The 25,120-nt window shown below is 30.4% G+C and overlaps 2 protein-coding genes, 1 long non-coding RNA gene and 2 other non-coding genes across 5 annotated transcripts; 4 read left to right on the forward strand and 1 right to left on the reverse strand.

Moving 5' to 3' along the window:
* Positions 1 to 8,552: 8,552 nt before the first annotated feature.
* LOC107886272 (putative DUF21 domain-containing protein At3g13070, chloroplastic) lies at positions 8,553 to 14,562 on the forward strand. The gene is made up of 14 exons (XM_016810178.2): positions 8,553 to 9,312; positions 10,164 to 10,261; positions 10,366 to 10,459; positions 10,661 to 10,738; positions 10,931 to 11,034; positions 11,193 to 11,274; positions 11,596 to 11,735; positions 11,814 to 11,892; positions 12,003 to 12,066; positions 12,254 to 12,345; positions 12,625 to 12,690; positions 13,080 to 13,196; positions 13,568 to 13,747; positions 14,095 to 14,562. Exons 1-14 carry the CDS (start codon positions 8,788 to 8,790, stop codon positions 14,347 to 14,349), a joined length of 1,974 nt encoding a protein of 657 aa, XP_016665667.2. The 5' UTR covers positions 8,553 to 8,787; the 3' UTR covers positions 14,350 to 14,562.
* Positions 14,258 to 15,975, reverse strand: LOC107886290 (outer dynein arm-docking complex subunit 2). The gene has a single exon (XM_016810192.2). It carries the CDS (start codon positions 15,973 to 15,975, stop codon positions 14,602 to 14,604), a length of 1,374 nt encoding a protein of 457 aa, XP_016665681.2. The 3' UTR covers positions 14,258 to 14,601.
* Positions 15,976 to 19,942: 3,967 nt separating this feature from the next.
* On the forward strand, positions 19,943 to 22,880 carry LOC107886308 (uncharacterized). Its single transcript, XR_001680714.2, has 2 exons — positions 19,943 to 22,400; positions 22,498 to 22,880. It is a non-coding gene; the product is annotated as an uncharacterized lncRNA (long non-coding RNA).
* On the forward strand, positions 20,000 to 20,102 carry LOC121210518 (U6 spliceosomal RNA). The gene has a single exon (XR_005905636.1). It is a non-coding gene; the product is annotated as a U6 spliceosomal RNA (small nuclear RNA).
* LOC121210529 (U6 spliceosomal RNA) lies at positions 20,461 to 20,563 on the forward strand. Its single transcript, XR_005905647.1, has one exon. It is a non-coding gene; the product is annotated as a U6 spliceosomal RNA (small nuclear RNA).
* Positions 22,881 to 25,120: the final 2,240 nt, after the last annotated feature.

The following is a 25,120-nucleotide window of genomic DNA, read 5'->3' on the forward strand; positions in this document are numbered from 1 at the left end:
CTAAATCCCCTGTAATATAAACTCATAGAGTATTGTCAGAATTACCAGTTTAGGCTAAATCCCCTGCAACGACAATTACTCTAATGAGCTTGGATCTGAATTACCAGTCCAGGCTAAATTCAGACCCTGATTCGGATACCCGTCCGGGCTAAATCTATTTTACACATATTCTTCGGGAGGGCTATATCAGGATAGGATCATCCGTCCGGGCTAGATCCTTTTTACCGTCAATTCATTTTCAGAGATCCATCGAAATTTCCTTTCATTCAATCGGGATTTCTTCCTCTTTTATCAAATATATCAATATTTCATTAATTTTCATACAATGAACATTCAAATTATTTTCACATCAATAACATACATTTCAAGTATTTAAGAATATAATTCAAGTTACATGAACTTACCTTGATACTTGTTTGTGTACAAAAATCTACTAATCCTAAACTTTTTCCTTTCCTCGATCTAGCTTCGTATTTGAATCTTCTGGATCTAAATAAATAAATTTAATTATCAATTTAATACATTTCATGTTCATATGCAACAATTTCTATAATTTCATTATTATTATTTATAGTTTATTCAAAGCTGTCTATTCGAGTCATAGTCACTAAATTATTTATAACTCGAGCTACATAACTCCAAATTAAGATCCGTTAATTTTTCCTGAAACTAGACTCATATATCTTCTTACAATAAAACTTTCAGAATTTTTTGTTTAGCAAATAAGTACAGTTTATTCTTTAAAGTCATCCTTTTTCTACTGTCTGACAGTTCTGACCCTTCTTCACTTAAAATTAATTATCTCTTCATACAGGATTCAGAATGTTCCCATTTATTTCTCTTGAAAATAGACTCATTCAGGATTCTATACATATAAATTTAAGCCCATAATTATTTTTATTCAATTTTTTTATGATTTTTCAAATTCAGAATAGGGGAACTCGAATTCATTCTGACCTTGTCTCACAAAATTTATTATATCTAAAAATTTACAAATTCATTGCTTACACCGTTTATTTTATGAGAAACTAGACTCAATAAGCTTTAATTTCATATTTTGTTTATCTTCTAATTCGATTTCTACAATTTATGGTGGTTTTTCAAAGTTACTCAACTGCTGCTGTCCAATATTGTTTTAGTGCAAGCTGTTTATTACCATTTTTCCCGTAAGCTTTTAATAAATAACAATTTCGTCCCTACTCAATTAGCCTCTCAATTGAGCTGATTTTTCTCAATTAACACTTTATTCTATCACCTTAAACTAGTTTACAACCTTTAGGAATCAAAATTTCAGCAATAGACTTTAATTCCAAACATTTTCACAATTAGGTCCTAAAAATCAATTTCTATTTAAATTACCTAATAAAATCATCTCATAAACAAATTAAAACTTTAATTTCATTCTATTTCATTATAAAATTATAGCACTCAACCATGGTGACTTTCAATTTCATCCATGAAATCAAAAACTAATGCATTTAATAGTAGGACCTAATTGTAAAAGTCTTAGAAACACAAAAAAAATTACAAGAAAAAGGCAAGGATTAACTCACTTGGTGCAAAAATTATGGAATACCAGCTTAGAGAACCCTCCTATGGCGTTTTTAGCTGCTGGAATTGAAGAGAAAGAGAAATCTAGATATTTCCTATTTAGTCCTAGCTTTATTTAGTTAATTTTGCAATATTCCAATTTTACCCTTAATTTATCAATTTTCCTGCTGATTTCATGCCCTTGCCGTCCAGCCCAAATAAATTTTGGGTTTAATTGCCTTTTAAATCCTCTCTCATTAGCCACTTAAGCTATTTAATCATCCCATCCACTTTTACACCTTTTACAATTTAGTTCTTTTCATTTAATTAACTATCCAAACATTAAAATTTCCTAACGAAATTTTAATACCACATTACTAACATTTCATAAATATTTATAAAATTATTTTTGACTCGGTTTTACGAGATAGAGGTCCTGATACCTTATTTTACCAAATTTCTTCAATAATTTCTTTTTCTAACTAAATACTAAATCGGTAAATTTTTTCTATCAATATTTTCATACGGTTTTCCTATCATATCAATTTTCATGCAAAAATATTGAAATAAATTTCTCATTAAATCGGATTTGTGGTTATGAAACCACTATTCCGATAACCTTGAATTTAGGCCATTACAATCCGGTCTTTGCTAAAACTATACTACTGTTCGATAGGTACATTTGCCTACATCGCGATAATAGTTAGTTCAAGAACAAGTAATTATAAATATTTAAAACCTATCACGAAATCACGCTGTAACGTCCCTAACCCGAATCCGTCACCAGAATAGAATTACGGAGCATTACCGAAGTTACCGCTTTATTTATCAGATATTTCATTTCATCTAACGTTCATATTTGAAACTAATTAAAATCAAACATATTGTCACTTTACGTACTTATTTTTCTTGATACGTTTTACTTGAATTTATTACTCGTCTCAATTTACTTAATTTCCTTATTTTAACGTATAAAAAATAATCACATATTTACATGTCATGATAAATATCATTCTCTTGCCATTTCTCTATAAACATAAATCAGGTAATTCATTATATCGATATTTCATGTATTTAAAAAAATACAATTCAAGTTACACTAATTTACCTCGTTGCTTGTTCATGTTTATAATTTCATTAATCCGATATCTTTTCTTTTCTACGTTCAAGTCTCGTATTCGAGTCATCCGGATCTTTATAAATAAATTTGATCGTCGTTTTCATTTATTTCATGTTCTAATACATTCAATTAATGCTCTAAACAAAATTATCATTTTACCCCTAAACTTTTAATTAATTATGATTTCATCCTTAGGTTAAAAAAAGATAAAATAAAGTTTTTGCAACTTATTCCTTATTTCCCGATGTTATTCTCATACAAATTGATAACAACTCATGAATTCTATAAAATATCAGAATTTTTCATAATTTCAACAATTTTTAATTTAATCCTTAAAACATGTTTTTCCTCGATCTTGAGCTAAATTAATAATTTCATTCAATTTTGTAATTTTAAATAATAAAATAACCCATTTCAAGCAAATTGGTCATTTGTAACATTTTTACAAAAGTACCCATAATTTTTACTTTTATTCAATTTAGTCCCTGAGCCTAAAACATACAAATTAGCCATTTCACATCCTTAATTTATATAACATGATACAAGTAACATTATCAATAATTTCACTATTTACTTATATGTATATTCAAAACTATCCATTTGCGTCATAGTCACTAAATTATTTATATCTTGAGCTACAGAACTCGAAATTAAGATACGCTAATTTTCCATGAAACTAGACTTACGTATCTTCTTACCATAAAATTTTCAGAATTTTTTAATTAGCCAATAAGTACAGTTTATTCTTTAAATTCACCCTTATTCTGCTGTCTGACAGTTTCGATCCTTCTTTGCTAAAAATTAATTATCTCATTATACAGGATTCGGATGATATTCTAGTTTGTTTCTATTGAAAATAGACTAATTAAGGATTTTAAATATATAAATTTAAGAACCTAATTATTTTTCTCCAATTTTTTATGATTTTCTAAAGTCAGAACAGGGGAACCCGAAATCATTCTGACCTTGTATCACAAAATTTTTTATATCTCATGATTCACAATTCCATTGCCTACACAAGAAACTAGACTCAATAATATTTAATTCCATATATTTTTCATACTCTAGTTCGATTTTTACAATTTATGGTGATTTTTCAATTAGCCTACTGCTGCTGTCCAAAACTGTTTTAGTGCAAGATGTTTATTTACCATGTTTATAACACCCTTATTTTCTTTCTCAACACTATTTCTGATTACTTTTTCTTATTTTCTCTTCACTAACATATCAAGAACATAAGACCATATATAAGAAAACTCTACATTAACATCAATTCCATGCTTTTTCAATAATATTAATCTTAAAAATATATTGAAATCTTGATGTTCTTACCTTGTTCCATTGATTTCAATTTTTAACTTGATTTTCTTTCTCCTCCAGCTTCTATTTCTTGAATCTAACTTGATATTCTAACTCCCCATAGTCTTCTTGTCATCTTTCTCTCTTGATGGCTATGGAAATTCTTTTGATTTCTAGGTGAAAATGGTGAATTTTTGGTGGAATGACCAAATTGTAAGAAAAGGAAAACTTTCTTTCTTCTTCTTATTCTCATGTTAGTTGCATGAGAAAGGTGATCATCCTCCTCTTTATTTTATATATATATATATATATATATATATTAAATAAAATAATAATAAAATAATAAAATATCATTTAAAAATCAATTTAAAGTATTAGTAAACTAATATTTATTTATTTAATTTATCTAAAATTTCTCCAACATCATCATTGTCTCTAGATTTCTCTCTCTTCCAATTGACCATTTTGCCTTTTGTGATCTTTTAAAATTTCATTCTTAAGTCATCACTTAAATTGGTAAAATTATAATTTAGTCCCTCATGATTCTTCACCTATTCAATTAGGTCCTAATTCATCAATTTTCCTTGGTTTCTAGATCATTCCACCCTTAAAATATTTACACTATTAGTCATTCAAATTTTTATATTTACACCTTAATCCCTCAAATTTTGAGTATTTACTCTTGGCCACAAAACTTTTCTCACTTTTACAATTTAGTCCTTTCTTGAATCAATGTGTCATAATATACTTCCCAGTGGCATAACTCAATTTTTCCTCTTCTTGTCACTTTATTTCCTTATTTTACGATATTAAAGATAATATCTTACTGTAGAAATTTTCAAGGTGTTACACACGCGATCAATAGTACCTAAACAATAATCAGTAACAGTAGCAGTAACAGTAACAGTATTCGACACACAAAGTGCCAATTTGATAATAGTAATAGTAACAATATTCGACACATAAAGTGCTGAATAGATAACAGTAACAGTAGCAGTAACAGTAAACGACCCACAAAGTGCCTAATCAGTAAAGCCGGCTAATCCTGTACACTTTCATATCCTATGGCATGCCAACTATATCCGACTAGCCCGACTAGTTAATAGGGTATTTAATTCACTATTTAGTTCAATTTCCAATTCAATTCAGTATCAATCATAGTTTCCTTTCTTCGATTAACTTTACAGTATTACAGTAATTCAATTCATCAATAATTTCACAATTCAGTTCAGTTCCATTTCCACATACTCAGTCATATATTTTCATTTCAATTTCATCATTTCCCAAATCAATATATATATAAATATTTAATATAACTTACATTCATATTCAATTCCACATCAATCACATTTATCCATATAAATTCAATAAATTTAACATATACCAATTAATCCATTTTAATCATAAAACACAATAATTCTTACCTTAACATTTGTCATATACTTTAGATAAAAATATAACAATCAATAACTAAGTTCGGATTATAGAAATACAAACCGTAATTTTCGAACTAACCCCTGTCGACTTTGCCTTTTTCTTTGCTTAGCCGAGATTTTCCGGCACAATATTAGCTATTAAAGTTTAAAGCTTCAAAACCTCTATTTCTCCATTTTTCTTTCTTTTCCCTTTCTTTCCCCCATTTTCGTTTCTGTTCCTTTATTTTTGTTTCCTTTCTTTTTCTTTCTTTCTTTACTATATATATAATATAATAATAACAATAAAATATCTATATTAAATATCTTTTAAATAACAAATATTTATTTTACATTTGTATATCATCATCTCCATACACTTGTCATAATTAAATTTATTTATTATATAAATATCTTATAATATAGTTACTTAATTAATAAATATCTTTTATAAATAGTAAATATCTATTAGTAGTTAAATACAAGTATTACAAGTGTATGTATTTTTTACACACTTGTATCAAATTATTACCACACATTTGTCTTTATTTATTTACTTTATTTAATTAATATAAAAGAATAATATAATAATAATAAAATAATATTTACTTAAATAATAAATAAATACATACATGTATTACAAATGTATATACAACATTTGTTACACATGTATTTTATTTTTACCACACACTTGGCACTCATTTTGGCTTATTTACTTATTTAGTCCTTCAATTTTCTTTAATCTATAATTAATCTTTCACACTATATTCAATTTAATCCTTTTATACAATTATCCTTAATTTGAGCTAATTCACTTAATTAAACTTTAATTAACCGCTCAATTAACTTTGTAAATATTTTTAATAAATATTTACAAATTCATTTTTCAGAAACGGAGATCCAAAAATGCACTTTTCTGATAACCGTAAAATTCGGGTCATTACAAAATTGTAATTTTTACTATAGAAAAAATGTAATTTTATTATTTTAATAGTTTATATTTTTATAAATTTTAAAAAATAAATCAAATTCTTATATTTTTAAGGGTTTAAAGTACAATTTTATTTTTTCTAATTTAAAATTTTAAAACTAGGGCCGAGGCCCCTACTAGCCAGCTTTAATTTTGCCCCTAATGAAATATAACTTTCAAAGATGTTCCAAATTTAAGGAGAAACTTCGAAAAATTTAACATATTTGCATCCAAATTCGAATAAATTGGGAATGTCTAACTTTAAGTTTAATAAACTTCTAATAAACTTTTCCAACCTTTTTAGTCGAAGGGTAAAAGAGTTTTATACATTAGAAAAATGAGTAAAATGACAATTTTTATAATAATTGACAAAAAAATGTTAAATTTTATGAGATGAATTTATTTAACGATTTGACATTAAATTAAAATATAACATGGTATTTTAAACGGCATAACTGTTCACTCAATTTATTATATCTTAAAATTTTTAAACAATTGAATTTTACTCGACCCTTCATATCCTATTCACGTGTTAGATGCAATAGTTCAAGTTTTCTAAACTATAATAGATTGAGTGAAAGTGCCATGTTATGTTTTAAATTAATACCTCATATATTGAGAGGAAGTCAATTTCTTTCGGAGAAGTCTTCTGAGTGCCATTCGTTCTAACCCCTCAATAGGTCTATATTATCATTGAATCTAGTTAGAGTTTTGTCTCTCGACTCTTCAAAGAATTCAAGTCGAATATAAGGTTCATAGAACAAGAGCACCTTGTTGGATCATGTAGTTGATCAAGTAGTAGCATATGTGTCCTTAAATGCCATATAAGGGGTAAGGATTCAAATAATGCAACATTCATGTCCCTTTCGTAGGTGACCTAATCCGACGAAGGACATCTATTCTAAAAGTCTAACATTCAACTCATACTTTCTTTAAAATTAGGAGGTAAAACTTAAACTCGAGAACCAAAATACAATGTGCATTATTTTTTTAGCTGGCTAATATAATTTTACTAGATTTTTGTAAATTCTATTTTATTATATACAATTACGGTTGTTCATTTTCAAATGACTTAATATCTGTTTTGGCCCCTGTACTATAGTAAAATTATCATTTTGACTCTTTTACTATTTTTTGGTCACTTTGCCCCCTCAACTTTCATTCCATCCATCACTTTAGCCCCTTGATCATTTCTATTTAAAAAAAATTTCTGCGTGACCATTTAAGCTAATCAAATGTGAACATGTAGATAGCCAAAATGAGGATTTTGCTATAGTATAGGGCCAAAATAAGAATTTCACTATCGTTCAAGGGCCAAAGTGGGAGTTTTGTCTTAATCGAAATAGTGAAAGGGCTAATGTGAGGAACAGATTGAAAGTATAAGAAGCCAAATGATCTAAAGAAAATAGAAAGACCAAAGTAAGAATTTCACTATAATATAAGGGCTAAAACAAATATTAAGCCTTTTCAAATTCAATTAATTCTTGCTTTTCCTATTTTCTTTTTTTTACTCGTCCTGGAGTTTTTCAGTTAAGACTTTTTTATATAAAAAAATTATAATTTATTTTTTAATTTATAAATACAAATATAATCATAATATATATTCAAATAATTATAAATATAATCAAATCAATATAAAATACTATGCATGATAACAATCGAATAAAAATATCAAAAATTTCCATACCTTAATTTTATTATCTTAATCATAACCTAGTTAGCAACAACTATTATATTAGGCTCAAACCCTTTTTTTTTAAAGTTAGTCACTGAATTTAATAACTATTCTAATATTAAAGCATGGACTAGGAAATTATTCTCACATTGAGGTATGAGCTTTTTCATTTTATTTTATCCTAAGTTAGTATTTGGACTTGACAATTGTTCTCGTATTAGGGCTTGAACTTTAAGGCTTTCAAAGAAATATCAAGGATTAACTTGAATAAAAAAAAGTTCAGGCATCAATGTGGGAACAATTGTCAAGCTTAAAGAACAACTTGGACAAATAAAGATCAGGCCCTAATGTAAAAATAATTGTTAAATTCAGAGACTAACTTGAAATAAAAAAGTTCAAGCCTCAATTTAAAATAATTGTAAAATTCAAGTCCCAAAAAATAGTCTTATACTTAAGATTTTAAGCTTACTAAATAATAAATAATATAATTATGTAAAAACATATTGATATTATTAAAATTAAAGTCTATATTTTAATTCCTATCACATTTCCTAGTAGGAGAGGAGAGTCAGTTTTAGGGGAGAAATGTAAATGTAAAATCAATGGGGCAAGTTTCGTGATTTCCGAAACACTAACTTGCCATCCCACTTGCAGCTAACTAGAATCTTTCCTTCACCAAACGACTCTTCCTTTGAAACCTGAAAATCCCTTCTTCTTCTTTTTTTGCTTAAACAAGTTTCGATCTTTTTTTTTAATTATTGATTTATTCTTATTGATAAAAATGGCACTTGAATCCTCAATTTGCAGCCGACCCACTTTCATTTATTCAACAAAGTCCTCATCTTTCATGTTTTTTAATCGAAATTTGAAGAACCAATCAAAGTTTTTACCCAAAACCAATCACTACCCAACTCCTGTTATCTCCACCTGTTCAAATCCCAAAGCTTTCAAAGCTTTTGGAATCCCCAAAAATGGTAGTTTTGGTCACGTGGGATCGTTGAGGGAAGAAAATGAAGGTGTGGGGAATGATCAAAAATTGGTTTTGGTGAAAAGGGGTATTTTGGTGGCAATGGTTTGTGGTGTATTGGTGTTTGGATGCAAAAGAGTTTTTGCTGTAGATGGAGTGGCTAATGCTGGTTATGGAGTTATTGTGCAGTGCATATTGTTATTGAGGAATGCTTGGCCTAAGGCATCTATGATTCTTAAAGTGTTTAAGGAACAAGGTCTGGTTTTGACAGCTCTTTTGGGTCTTTCAGCTTTCTTCTCGATGGCAGAGACTGCTATAACTACATTATGGCCTTGGAAGGTAATGATTTCTTTGACCCTGGGTTTGATGGCTTTTATACTTATAAATGCATATTTGTTGCTATGGAAATCAAAATGAATAGGATAGGGATTGTTGCAAGTTGAAAAGAATGAAGATGCTTTAGTCAGTTTGTAAATACTGTCTTATGTTATACCAACTCTTTATGCCTGTGTTTGACTCATATATGGACACAAATATGTAGTATCATCGTCTAAATATATAGAAAAACTTTGAAAAAAATGAGTATACCTGTGTAAGGCACGTACTCATATCCAATGCTCACTTATCTTAGTATCATAGATTTTGTCTTTTAATTTTCATTTTTGTGACTGCTATGCAGATTCCTTGGTGACTTGAGATATCTGGCTTAAGTTAATATAAGATTAAATCTTGGTTTGCCATGTGAACATTCTATATGAATTCCATTTCTTATTATTAGTTTATCATGGTTGAATTTGGATGATAATCATCTCTTCTAGATATGAGCTTAATCATTGTAACTTATAAAAGGAAGCAAATTGTTAATGGTGAGCAACAGTGGAAGAAAGATGGAAGCACCTTAGAGTGAAAAGGGAGAAGAAAGGTGATTGGAAGAAGGAAAACAAAGAAAGAGAATAATAGAGAAAGACAAACAATTTATAGAATAAGCCAGAGAACAACTTAGAAGTATTTACTATTTCAACTATTAAACCTAAGTCTACATTGGTTAAGTAGTATTGCATTTTGGTCAAGCCATCAGGCAAGCCTTTTGAAGGATAGATTGTACTCTTTTTTTTTTTTTTTAATTTTCATGTCATCAAACCTTTAAGAATTCTTTCGTTCATTGATCATCTGATGTTACTTTGTGTCAGGTGCGTGAACTGGCTGATAAAGACTCTGAAGATGGTGTTTTTAAAATGCTTTCCAGTGATGTAACACGCTTTCTCACAACCATTCTTATTGGCACCACGTACTCTTCTTTTTATGCCATCACCTTGACCAGTTCCATTTCCATTTTCTTTTCAGGTTTAGCTTGAAAGTGTTTCTTATTGTGGATTTTATTTCTCTACTCAGGGTGGTCAATATTGGAGCTACTGCTTTAGTCACAGATGCTGCCACAGCTATATTTGGGGAAGCTGGTGTTAGTGCAGCAACTGGAGTAATGACCGTATGTACCAATATCTTTTTCTTAGATTTCTTTTTGGGGTTGTGTTGCGTCTGTGGCATGCATGCCATCTTTTTGTCTTTCTTATATCATAATTTTGTGAGAAGTCATCGAGGTGGTTGGTCTATATTTAGACAAGTAAAATAACATATCTACTTATGCAATAAATATGAAAACCAGTTACCTTTTATCGTATGGTGCTAGGTTGCCATATTGCTTCTCACTGAGATTACTCCAAAGAGTATAGCTGTTCACAATCCCACAGAAGTTGCCAGATTTGTGGTAAGTTTCTTTATTCTGTCTCCCCTCTCGCTTGGTGTTTAAATTTTATTGCCATCCAGATATTTGTGAAAGCAGCATTGCCTTTCTTTCCTGTCTTTCATTCTTCCTGCTTCATTGCTCTCTTGATGCTTTGCTATAGTTATCATTACCAATTAAAAATTGGCTGACTAACTGTGGTTGAAATGTTTCTAGGTCAGGCCAGTGGCATGGCTTTCTGTAATACTATATCCGGTGGGAAGAGTTGTGACGTATTTATCGATGGGAATGCTCAAAATTCTTGGTCTAAAAGGAAAGAGGTGAAGAAAATAATTATTTGGATTTCATCTATCTGCATCTTCTAAATCATCATGCATTTTCTCTTTTTTTTTTTTCAATGGTCTGTCAAATTCTCAACATATGTCTTCATTGTGTTATAGGCCTTCTAAATGACTTATGGATTATCTCTTTATTTTAGTGAACCTTATGTTACTGAAGAGGAATTAAAGTTAATGTTACGAGGGGCAGAGTTGAGTGGAGCAATAGAGGAGGAGGAGCAGGTAACCATATATATCACATATATTATAAGTAAATATATATAACTTTGATTGGGCATTTGATTAACACATAAAATTTTATATGGATATTTGTTGTTATCTTCTGTTCTGTAGCACTAGACCAGTATGTCTTCAATGACTCCAAAATGGATAAGTCCAGCTTAGCTATCTGCTACAATGCCAATGTACAGGCATGCTGCAGTCATTGCTTTCAATGGTCCCTGTTTATGTTTGACTATTGGCATAAATCTAAATGAATCATTGATTAGTTCCTCTATCTTTGTTTATGGTTCTGGTGCTCTTATTATTGGAATCCCTGTGCAGGATATGATTGAAAATGTATTAGAGATAAAAGATACCCATGTTAGAGAGGTGATGACACCTCTTGTTGATGTAGTTGCAATTGATGCAAGCTCAACTCTTGTTGAGTTCCACAATTTGTGGCTGACTCATCAATATTCAAGGTAAATAACCTTAGTGATTAATCTCTTTGGCTGTTTTTCCTTAAAAACACGCTAAGAAATTTGTAAACTTCTTTGCAGGGTGCCTGCTTTTGAGCAGCGTATTGACAATATAGTAGGTATTGCATATGCCATGGATCTTCTAGATTATGTTCCAAAGGTAAGACAAGTTTCTACTCTTTGCTTCTTCTTCATCGGTAAGACTTTGCTTGTTGATGTATGCAACAATATCATAGTATGCAGAATTATATAATCTGTTTGATTTTGAAGGGTGAACTGCTAGAAAGTACTACTGTGGGAGATATGGCTCACAAACCTGCATACTTTGTGCCTGGTAATTCTGTTGGTTTCAACCTTTGAATTAATTTTACCTTTTTATCTCACTATTCATTAGGCTACATGGTAGATATTGCTTCAGTTTGTTTTCATTCATTAATCCATTAACATATTTTGACAAGGTGTGACCATAGATTATATTCTAAGAAGCTATAACACAATAGTATTCTCAATTTTTTTTGCAGATTCAATGTTAGTCTGGAATCTTCTTAGAGAGTTTCGAATCAGGAAGGTTCACATGGCTGTTGTCCTTAATGAATATGGTGGAACAGTCGGGGTATGCGGTATACTTAATTTAGAATGATTTTGTTTTTACATTTTTACTCTTGAATGATTCTTGTTGGAGTTTTTGTTAACATGCACTTTTTCATGGTTTAAGGTGTTTAATCGGAGGCACTTCTGTAGCATGTTTCTGTGCCTGCATAAAATAGCATTATTTTATCTGTAGGGCATAAGTTAACTGATTTACTATGCAACAAGCCAATGAGTAATAGTACATTTCTTCTTTTGGAATCCCACTATATATTCTTTGTCTCATTTTTTTTATGCTGAACAGATAGTCACCTTAGAAGATGTGGTTGAGGAGATTGTTGGTGAAATTTTCGATGAAAATGATTCAAAAGTAAGTCTTTTCTACCTCTTTGATTGCTTTATTACTTAGTTTCTTTGCTATAAACTTCATATTCCTAAATATATAGGTTTATTCAAAATGCACTTTCCGTTATTCCACAAGGGGGGGACGGTTACGATTGTTATGCTTCAAATTTTTTGCTCACTTGATATCTGGTTCTTATATTTATCTTTCAATCTCTTCGCTTCTCAAAAATATTCTCTTTTTATCTATTATGTTGGCATTGCATATCTTCACTTCCACAAAATTTAGAGACCAAATGAGGAGGATCAAGTGAGATATTAATAATATGCTATCACTACATGTGTCGACCTTAAAAGCTATGGACTTTATTTTCAAGTTTATATGGTCTTAGCCATTTCTGTTTCTTGCTATGACAGGAGGAGATCCAGAAGAAAACTGGCTATATCGTAATGCGGGCTGAGGGTATCTTTGATGTTGATGCTAATACATCTATTGATCAACTTTCTGAAGATCTAAATATCAAAATGCCAGAGGTTTATTACTGATATAAAGCCTCATGCGTAAAATTTCATTCTATTTACCAGTTTAGTTGAAATAGAAATGTTTATGAATATGCATTCAGATGTTAAAAAAAGGTCTTAAAATCTATGTTGCTTGGGCTCGATGTGAGTGTCTGATACATGTAGTATTTTCTAAGTTTTAGCGTGTATTTGAATTATTCTTGGAGGTCATATCCCCATATTTGTGTGTTGACACACAGGTACTTCATGAAAAATGAAGAGTCCGAGTTATATAGCTTAAGAAACTACATACCTCAAAGCATGAGGAACTGTATCCACATTTGCAAAGTGTCTGTTTGTCAATTATACATGTATTTTCAACATAATTTATTGTTGTTTTATAGGAACATCAATACGAGACTGTGTCGGGTTTTGTATGTGAGGCATTTGGATATATACCAAGGACAGGTGAGAGTGTCAAAGTAGAGCTTGAAAGGGGTAATCAAGAAGAAGAAGATGAGAATTCCGAAGCTGCATCTGATCGGCAAGACCTGAAGGAAAGGCGTCAAATATATAAACTCGAGGTACAGTTCGAACCCCTGTTGAGATATGCACTTATATTGAATAATGTAACATTTACCAGTGACTTCCCTCAAGTCATTTACTTATAATTGTGTCCTAATGATATTATTTTTATAACTCGGCGTGTTCTACCTTGATGGCGAAAGTGAGGTGATCCATCTCCCATTTCTTTCAGCCAAACCACTCAAATATAGATATTCTTAGATTTTCTGAGACTACTGTCAAAATGGAAGTGAAAATGGTCATAGAGCATGTTTGCATAGAGGCTTCGATGAGGCCAATACTTGATCTTCTATATATGCCTGCATCACTGGAAAATCAGTTTGAGCATATATTGTCTTTGGTGCAGATATTAGCAGGAAATGCTCGAAAAGTAAGTGCCGTTCGATTTGAACGAGTAAACAATGAGGAAGCACTATTAGATGCCATGACAGTAACGCCGATGGTACCAAAAATCATGAAGAAATGGAGCAAGGATGAAGACTCAAATAATGGTAAACACAATGAAGATACATTTGAAAACAAGCAAGAGGATAACCTCTTGGACGATCATTATGTAATTGCTGATCACAAAGAGGATAATGAGAGCTCCAATGGACAGTAATCATATTATACTAATTGTTTTTTCTTTTCATTTTTTTTTCCCTTTTTTCTCATTTGTGATTTCCCCCATGGACACCCCATTTCTAATTCTTACAGCTCCATACGAAGAGGCAACAGACTTGTAAAACGGAACTATGAAACAAAAAGAATATATGAATAGACCAACATTGTACAAAATTTTCACAGATGAAAGTGCCAATGGCTTTGAGGAGAATGGCCTATTTTTACTTCGATGAAATTGTTGAATTTTTCACTAATCTCTAGTGGGCTCTGCTTGATTGATATTCATCTGTCTCATAGAACTAACTGTCTGATTATCTGAAGCACCTCGGATTCTACCGAGTCTGTTCTGCATGCTCCGAAATGAAGGATGGTCAACTACTTGAGATATTGTCTCATGCTGCAGTGGATCATCAAAGAAATTGATAAGTGCCTCTGCAGCATTATCTTTCAGCTCCTCTGAATCATCATGTAACAAATCAAGCAGAAGAGGGACAGCCCCCGATTCGTTTAACGCCTCTCGATCTGCTTGACTATAGCTCAACTGAGCAATAGCTCCGGATACTGTTTCTCTTACTTCGCTGCTCTGAGAGCTCAAAAGCTCAACCAAAAGGGGAATTGCACCCGAGTTTCGGATGACAGGTACTGTGTGCTTGTAACCTGAAAGATCCCAGAAAACATTAGCAGCTGCAGCTTTTGATTCAGCATTGCCTTCCCTAAGGATTCTCACCAAATGTTCAGCTATTACAACTGCATTTGCTTCTCCAACAGCTAATAGACAGAATGCATCCTCCGCGATCTCCTGACCGACTGATTCGGATCCTTGAATAAGCTCGGCAAACAACGGAATAGCCCCAGATTGAGCAACCAAGTCAATGTAATCAATATTAGCCAAAATCACACCAAGGGTATTGCCAGCCACAACTTTTAAAGCACCGTCTCCAACTCGAAGCAGCTCCATGAGAACATCTATAACACCCAAATCAACAAGCATACGACGAACACGCCTCGTAATACCAAGTAACCCGATCGCTTGACAAGCTCTTTCCCTAGATAACATGTTACCAACCCTAGCTGCCTCAACAAGAAATCTAAGTCCGCCTAAACTAACAAGTCCTCTCCTTACAACTCTCACCAATGACAATGCACTCAAAATCTCTAACAAGTACCTTCTAACACCATCCATGGATGAACTCAACATGTTCACAATAATCTCCAAACCACCATTCATGGCAACAATGAGGCGATTTTCATTACACAAATTCACAAGGCACCAAATACATTTCAGACAAATTTTTTGAACACTAGCATTAGATTGTGGCAAAAACCTTAATATGGAACATAGAGCACCAGATTGGCCTATCTCAGTTGCTAATCTACCATCATCTCCTTGCCGAGCAATACATTTTAAGCAATGAATAACCAGTCCTTGAAGAGGACTCGAATTATTTGAACTATCATCAGCTATAAGATTACTAAGAATCGGTATTGTTTGACTCAGTATATACTCTGGGGCTTGATTTGATAGTTTAGACAATTTGATCACAGCTTTTATACGCATGGACTCAGTCCCAGAATCAATCATTCGTTCAAAGTGATTCAATGATTCTTCCCAATTTGGGTTCATTTTTTTCCTGGATTCTTTGTATCAAAATCACCAAATTTGGCTAAAAAAATTCAGATGTTGAAAATTCAAGAAGGGTTTTTTGGGGGTATATAACAAAACCAATTCAACATAGGAAAGAATCCAAATTTGATGATTAGAAGGAAGGGGGACAAGCGTATAAAATTATATACAGACAAAACATTAAGGAAAACATGTTTAAAAGGGGAGGAGAAAAGCAGAAAAGTACCCTTTCAGAACAGATGATGAAAATTTGAAGGTTTGGGAAGACAGCCGCCTCTAGATTTGTTTATACGAGCTTCAGCTATGTCGATACGAGGCAACCATTTTCATAGTTCGTGAATTGTCTTTTTCGTCTTTCTTTTTCCCTTTCTTTTTTTTCCCGAGTTGAGATTTGTTTGTAAAATTGAAGGTGTTTACAATCCTAGAGTTCGTTGGACCCATCATATCACCAATCTTTAGTTCGATTAATTGATCTAAATTAATTAAAAATTATTAAAAAGGTTAATTTTACTCTAATTGCACTCAATATAATTAAGAAATGACAATCAACTCCATCAATACTCTATAGGAAAACTGCCAGAAAGACAAATATAAAACCCGTTTCCCTCTTAGGTTTCATGTATTTCAAATTTTGTTAGCAGATATGAAATTGGTATCAAGTGGCTCGATCTATTTGGCTCGGCTTGAAGGCTCACTCGAGATGTGAGAGGATTTAGACAAAAATATATGCCCAAAAAATAGACTCGGATAAAAAAATAAGGCCCGTTTTAAAAAAGAGTCGAGCCTCGGGTAAAATATTTTTTGCTCGGGCCTGGCCCGGCCCTAATTCACTAAAAGACAAAAAAATATATTATTTTTTTCGTTTTTTAATATTATTTTCTTGTTGTTTTCTTCCTATTTTGCTATCCTTTTACTATTATATTGTTACTATTTTGTTGTTATTATTTGGATATTGTATAAAACTTATTTTATTGTTAATTTTGTTATTATTTCAAAGGCATTTGTTAATTTTGTTATTATTTTAGAGGCATTTACTTGTTAAGTTGCATTTATCTTAGTGTTATTTAAGTCTACATTTTTTTAAAAATTTATTTTTAATTTGTTGAGAAATATTTATTTTGATGTTTTTAATATTTTTGATATATTATATATATTTAAAAAATATATAAAAATAATATAAAAAATTAATACGAGCGGACCAAGTCAAGCTCGGGTTTTAGAATTTTTATCAGGGTCGAGCTTGGGCAAAATTTTAAGCCCATTTTTGGGGTTGGGTCGGGCCCAAGCCTAGTAGAATGGCCTAAATTTTTAATTGAGCCCAGCCCTGTCCTGACCCATGAACACCTCTAGTATGAATGGATACTGGCATATTATATATTTGGTCTTTCACTTTCTTTTTTCTTTTGGTAAACCCTTTTACTTTCATACTTATAAGAATCAATTCATCAAATTGTATTTCATATAAAGCAATGCTAAATTGCCAATCCCATTAGGTGGCTATTTCCTTTGTGAGGACAAAACTGAAATCGAATTGGTTGGAATTTGTGTTGTTGGGGCGATGGAAACTTTGTTAATAGGTAAGGTGAGGCTAAGGCAATTTTATCTGTGGACCATCTCTACCCATTCATGAACTTTAACTGATTTTATATACCTTTGTTAATGAACTTGTGGTGTTTGGTTAACCCCACAAAAGTACGGTTGAATTAACATTTTCTTTTCTCCCATTTTCTAGCTCATATATTTAATTTTTAATTTTAAATTGCTTTCTCAATAATGATATGTTGAACCATTCATTTCTTTGAGAAAATTATCATGAATGGAAAGAAAAAAAAAATGATTTTCTTCTAAGTTAATAGGATAGTGATAACAATGACATACATAACTTTTTACAAACATAAAAACAAATGAAAACAATTAAAAAAAAACCATCACAACAAAAAAAAAATTTTTGAGTGGATAGTTGGGCCAATTTATTTATTAACTAATAGCTAAGATCCTTGTTCTAACTTATGATTAGAAGTTAAGTCTAAACATGGTTAAGAAAACTCCCTCGTCATTAGTGGTGGTAGAGCGAGAAGCATAGCCCCATCATCAAATTTAACATATGAATCTTTTGGTTAAAGAGGCCTAAATTATTGAAAGGAAAATTGTTAAAATTTTAGGATTCGTTTGTTAAATTGAAAATTGTTTCAAGAAAATAACTTCTAAAAAATGATTTATTTTTATGGAAAAATTAATATTTTCTTATGTTTGGATGAATCTATCTAAAATATTTTCTGTTGTTTGACAAATTTCTTTAAAATATTTCGTAAAAACTGTTTTCAATAAATCAAATATACATTTGAGATTTTCTTATCTTTTCATTGTTTGATTGAGTTTATTTTAAATCTATAAATTTATATGTTACATTTTTTTGCATATATAAAAACATCAAATTAAATATATAATATTACTTAATTATTAAGCTAGAATATTAACAGTTATAAATTAAAAATAACCGAAGAGAATAGATGATTCATGATTGAGTTATAAAAAAAAAAGATAGAATAACAATAAATTAATAGTTCATCATATAATAGTATTTTCAGGTGCATATTTAGTACTACACCACATAATTAATAGCTCACCACATAATAATATTGTCCAAGTGCATTACTACTACTACACCATATAAAAACATCGATATTTTAACCTTGAGAAAATTTTGAAGCCAAATTTTTCTATGCTTCATACTTTTAGTCAAATTTTGCTTTATGTGCAAAAACCATATGAAGACAATTATACAAAGTATTAATGTGATTCATGAATAATTTTATTAACTTATCTATTCAAAAAAAAATTACAAGTGTACATAGATGAAAATACTACACTTAGGGTATCAGATCCAACACTTTATAACATATTTTAACCTTTATACTACAAAATATTTTTATCAATATATTTATTAATGTAATAAATATTTATTATTAAAATATTAATATTAAATATTTTGTTAAGAATATTATTTAAAATTATTATTTTTAAAATTTATTATTAATATAATAATATTAAGTTTGATTTAAGTTATTTTTTATATAAAAATAAAACTATCATAGAATACTTCTTTTTCGGAAAATGATTTATGTTTTTCAAAATGGTAAGTCATTTTACAGGAAAAAATGCTTTTTTTTCATTGACCTATAAATCATTTTCTGTTGACCTAATTATTTTCTGTGAAACAAACACAGGAGAATGCAAAAAAAATTTCCGTAAGTCATTTTCCATGAAACAAACACACCCTAATTCAATTGATTGATATTGATTCGCAGATCAATTGATTCAATCTCTTTCTCAAAACCAATATTTCCATTAATTCTCGATTTAATCAATTTGACTGATTGGTCTGATTCCAATAACCTTATTAAAACCTATAGCTAAATCTATACTATAAAATTTCCATAAAGTAAGAGTTATATTATTATTAAAGTAAGTATTTGATACACTGACAATATACTTTTTTATTTCATAAGTAAATTTATTTTTTAAATATTTTATTATACCCTTATAGGACACTTATTTACTTCTTGACCCTGGTTGTGAAGTTTACTCATTGTACGAAATAATTTCCTTTATTGTTATTTTTTTAATTTTTATAAATTAATAAAGAATTTACATTTGATAAAGTTTCAACCAAAAACTTCATGAATTTAAAACCATTAATTTTATTATTTAAAATGATTTTAAAATAAATGTTGAATAAATATATTTATTATATAAATTTTTAGCTAATCATATTTAACATAATAAAATTTAACAAGTTATTAGTTCATATTTTAGCAAATGCAAATCTTGCATAGTCAACAAAAGGCAACATTTGTATTCTACGACCATAAGCCCATGGCCTTCGTTTTGAGCCCATACATTGGGACTTAGTCAGAGTGCGGGAGGCTGGCTCATGATTTAGCTGGTATCCACTAAATATCCCACATCGCTTAGCGACAAAATAAGGTAACCTTTTATATAGCTGAAGCAGCACCCCAGGATTGTCCCTTCGGGGACATCCGATAAAATTGGAACGATACAGAGAAGATTAGCATGGCCCCTGCGCAAGGATGACACGCACAAATCGAGAAATGGTCCAAATTTTTTTAAAAAATTTTTTCCCTCTGTTCTCTTTGAATTTTTCGATTTTTTTCTGGGTGTTTTTAGTTTCTGTTTTCTTTGGTTTTCTTTAGTTTTTCTGGGTTTTTTTTTAAATTCATGTTTTCTTTGCATTTTCCGATTTTTCCTGGGTTTTTTACAACTGCGATAGCTGGTAAATGTAGTAAATGTTATTTTTCTGATATTGAGCATAAGCCCATGGCCGTTGTTTTGAGCCCATACATTTGGATAGTCAGAGTGAGGTAGGCTGTTTCATGATTTAGTTGGTATCCAACTAAATATCCCACATCGCTCAGCGATACAATAACTCAACCTTTTATATAGCTGAAGCAGCTCCCAAGGATTGTCCCTTCGGGGACATCCGATAAAATTGGAACGATACAGAGAAGATTAGCATGGCCCCTGCGCAAGGATGACACGCACAAATCGAGAAATGGTCCAAATTTTTTCCCTCTGTTCTCTTTGAATTTTACGATTTTTTTCTGGGTGTTTTTAGTTTCTGTTCTCTGTTTTCATTGGTTTTGTTTAGTTTTTCTGGGTTTTTTTTAAATTCATGTTTTCTTTGCATTTTCCGATTTTTCCTGGGTTTTTTACAACTGCGATAGCTGGTAAATGTTATTTTTCTCTGTTTTCTTTGCATTTTTCGATTTTTTCCTGGTTTTTTTACAACTTCGTTATCTGGTAAATGTTAATTACTTGTAGTTGACTATGTCTAAAGGAGACTTTCGTTTTTTTCGAGTTTAACAGCTGATTTCTTTATAAATGGGTTGTGGAATCATTGATCAAATAATTTCCCTTGAGAAATCACAGTTGGTCAAATGAGAATGATTGGGAAAAATTTGGGTTTAATATGGTGCTTGCTGAAAAGTATTATTTTATGTTACGAATGCTGATGTTCAATTCTTGTTGTGTAGAAATTGGACTTTATTTATTTATTTTTATCTCTTTCCATAGCCTTGCTACTTGATTTTCTTTCTATTCAATAAAGCAATGCAATTTGAGATTGCTGATATTGACCAGAATATCTATGCATCATATATGCTAAAAATCTGTAGTTAGAAGTACCATATAATATAGTGAAGGATTAAATTGGTTTAGGCAACCATTGATGAATGAATTGAATAGGAAGTTCTAGATTCACCTGTAGTTAACATGCTGAAAGGGGTTAGAATGACCACAATTTGATGCATTTTTTTTGTAATTCAAACTCTAATGATTGCTAGGCTATGTGCTACTCTATTACCATGCCTGTGGATGAATGCAGACTCAAATAAGGGCATCAATGCTCATGTCTCACTTATATAGATGTCAACAGAGGACAGGTCCATAGTGTTGCTCGGAAGCCTGGAAATGATGCCAGGTGAATCACTTTTGATAATAACAATTTGAAGCCTGGAAATGATTGTCAGTTTCTCACTTTGAATCCATAAAGGTTGTCCCTTCAAAGAAAATCTTAGTGGGAAACATGACCTAATTTGCTTCAGCCTTTAGTTGTTTTCTATCATACAGAGGCCTTGCTCAGTGCGACATGAGCTAAATTTTGCAGGTTTCTGTATCTGTTTACTTTTGCATTTGTATGCTTAGCTTGGTGCTCGACTTCATCGATTTTACTCGCTTGATATTGCAAATTAGAATGTTTTTACAGGCTGGGTCTATTCTACTCTATTAAGTAGTAAATTCGATACGAGATGTCTTTTTTCGGTGTTTTCTGAACGAGCTTCTGTCCCCTTTTTTTTTTTTTTTCTATTTTTCTAACTCTGATATGTGGTGTAATTGGGTTAAGAGATCCTTTTACAATTTAATTAAAAGATTTTACGTAGCTGGTTTATGCTTGCCGTACAAGTAAGTATGAACCTTTATGAATGTTGAATATTATGGCTTCATTTATGGATTGAAATTATCATTTTTATCTCACGTCTTTATATATATTTAGTCACAAAATATTCGTAGTCTATCAGTGCTAATTTTCTGGTACATTTATAAGAATTGAGGAGCGAGTTTTAATAGGAAGGCACAAAGATTAAAGGTCAAGTTGACAACTTGACATGCTTCCATAGAGGGAATCTTTGCAACGCCTGAAAGAGAATATTCATACAGTCACGCCTGAAAGAGCATATTAATACAGTCATCTAAACTCTGATGGTGTGGTTCGGGAAATCAGTCGTCGTACTAAATCTTTTATTTCGAAGCTGCTTGGTCGGTGCATGTACAAGCAGGGCTGGCACCTTCGAAGGTTGAAGTCTTTGTGTGGCAATGAGTTGGCTAGACATGGGATATGCTTTTCGGTAGGTGCAGCAATGGATTCATTCCTGTAAGTGTGAAAGTGAACTGGTTTCATCACTTGATTTTTTCTCATGTAATGTGGATTGGCTTGTACGGCAGGAACACTGGTGCTATGTGGGAGACCCCATGTCGTTCGTGGTTCTTGATGTGGCCAGATGCTTGCCTTTCGCGGCTGAGTGTAACAGAGGAGTTTGGAATATGATGTTACTTGCAATTGTTTTGGTCCATGCGGCTTTACAGGAACAACATTAGTTTTAGTGGTGAAATTGTGGACAGTTCTGCAATTGTTTTAATGAATGTTCAAAACTCAGACTTGCCTGCTGGATTTATATGCCAAATGTGGTGATGAAAAACAATATTGAGTGAGCTTTGTTATCTATTTAGAGTTTTGACCTGGTCTGACTATGCATTTTATTGGGGTTGCCAAATGGTGGAATTGCTATTTTAGATCCTCTAATTAAGTAAAACATTAAATTTAAGCATTTTAAGTCTTTCATTAAGTGATGTTTAAAAAAGAAATCTTTCATTAAATGAAAATTTTTAATTTAGGCCAATCTAAAAAATAAATAATTTAATTTTTAAGTATTTTTAACACAATCTTTCTTAGCTTTGGTCCTCTTAAAGTTGTATAATTTTACTCAAGTCCCTCTCTAAGTAAAATTCTTGACTTTGTTCTTAGATTCAATGTAATTATCAAATATCGAGAAGAATCCAATAATTATTGGATATCCAGAAGTCTCAAACAACAAATAGAAAAATATTATTATATACTACATCAATCTTTAATTTATCATTAATATTACTATATATCAACAATGGACTAGTGTTAAAAGACTTGTTGAATTTAACTATTTACCAAGAAATAAGAAAATAAAACATAGCATTTAAAGTTCCAAAGTACGTTAAACATTTGGTAATTGGTCACCTCTATAAACAAAAACCCGAAAGTTTTTTTTTTTCTTTTAAAAGGCAAAAAATTGGTGGGAAAAATTGAACTGTGTACATTTTACCCATGAAAGCATTGCAATCTCTAATCCCCTAGTTATTGATACATGTACTAAAAATATTTTCAAAAAGAATAAAAAGGCAACTTTCTTTGTGGGCTATCTGACCATTCGTGGACTTTAATTGACTCTATATATCTTTGTTCATGAGCTTGTAATGTAGGGTTAACCTCACAAAAGCACGGTTGATTTAACATTTCCTTTTCTCCCCTTTTCCAACCCATATCTTTAATTTCTAACTTTAAATTGTTTTCTCAACAATGATATGTTAAACCATTAATTTATTTGAGAAAATTGTCATGGATGAAAAGAAAGAGAAAAAAAATTTTCTTCTAAGTTAATAGGGCAATAACAACAATTACATACATAACTTTCTGCAAACAGTAAAATAAATAAAAATAATTGATCAGGTATGGATTAAAAATAAACCAGCACAGCAAAGAAAATTTTTGAGTGGACAATAGTTATGCCAATTTAACTAGTAGCTAATGGCTAACATCCTTGTTTTGACTTTTGATTGGAAGTTAAGTTTAAGTGTGGTCGACAAAACTCTCTCGTAAGTGGTGGTAGAGTGAGAAGCATAGGCCAATCATCAAATTTGACCTATGGATCTTTTGGTTAAAGAGGCCTAATTTTTTTAAAGGAAAATTGTTAAAATTTTAGGTTTTTGTTTGTTTAATTGAAAATAATTTTAAGAAAATAATTTATTTTTATGAAAAAATTAACATTCGTTGATGTTTGACAGATTTTCTGAAAATATTTTATAAAAGTTATTTTTAATAAAATAAACATACATTTGAGATTTTTTTTTATCTTTTCATTGTTTGTTGAATTTATTTTATATCTATAATTTTTTTTGTATATATTGCAATGATTTATATATTTATAAATAAAAACATCAAATTAAATATATAATATTAATCAATTATTAAGCTAAAATATTACCTGTTATAAATCGAAAATAACCAAAGCGAATAGATGACTCATGATTGTGTTATAAAAACAAAAAAACTGAATAATAATAAATTAATAGTTCATTATATAATAGTATTGTTCAAGTGCATATTTAGTACTACACCACATATTAATATTGGCCAAGCGCATTACTAGTATTACACCACATAATTAGTACTGTACCACATAAAAACATCGATATCTTTAACTTTGAGAAAATTTTGAAGCTAAATTTTTCTATGTTTCATACTTTTAGTCAAATTTTACTTTGCGTACAAAAATCATATGAAGACAATTATACAAATTATTAATGTGATTCATGAATAATTTTATTAACCTATCTATTTGAAAATTTACATGTGTAAGATGAAAATACTGCACTTAGAATACTAGATTCAACACTTTATGACATATTTTAACCTTTACATTACGAGATTTTTTTTATCAATATATTTATAAATGTAATAAATATTTATTATTAAAATATTAATATTGAATATTTTCAATAATATGTTAATAATATTATTTAAAATTATTGTTTTCAAAATTTATTATTAAAATAAAATTTATTATTAATATAATTATATTAAGCTTGATTTAATTTAAGTTAATTTTTATATTAAAATAAAATTACTCATAGAGGAGTTCTTTTTCAGAAAATAATTTACGCTTTTCAAAATAGTAAGTCATTTTACAGGAAAAAAAAGCTTATTTTTCATTAAAGTATAAGTCATTTTCCGTTGACCAAGTTATTTTCTGTGAAA

The sequence above is a fragment of the Gossypium hirsutum genome, chromosome A11 (genome assembly GCF_007990345.1).
Source record: "Gossypium hirsutum isolate 1008001.06 chromosome A11, Gossypium_hirsutum_v2.1, whole genome shotgun sequence".
NCBI lineage: Eukaryota > Viridiplantae > Streptophyta > Magnoliopsida > Malvales > Malvaceae > Gossypium > Gossypium hirsutum.

Excerpts from the sequence above, each read along its gene's own strand:
- LOC107886272 (XM_016810178.2), top strand. The coding sequence starts at position 8,788 with ATGGCACTTGAATCCTCAATTTGCAGCCGACCCACTTTCATTTATTCA. Across the intron at positions 10,262-10,365 it reads ACCATTCTTATTGGCACCAC|GGTGGTCAATATTGGAGCTA; the intron begins GTACTCTTCTTT and ends TTCTCTACTCAG. Across the intron at positions 12,067-12,253 it reads ACCTGCATACTTTGTGCCTG|ATTCAATGTTAGTCTGGAAT; the intron begins GTAATTCTGTTG and ends TTTTTTTTGCAG.
- LOC107886290 (XM_016810192.2), bottom strand. The coding sequence starts at position 15,975 with ATGAACCCAAATTGGGAAGAATCATTGAATCACTTTGAACGAATGATT.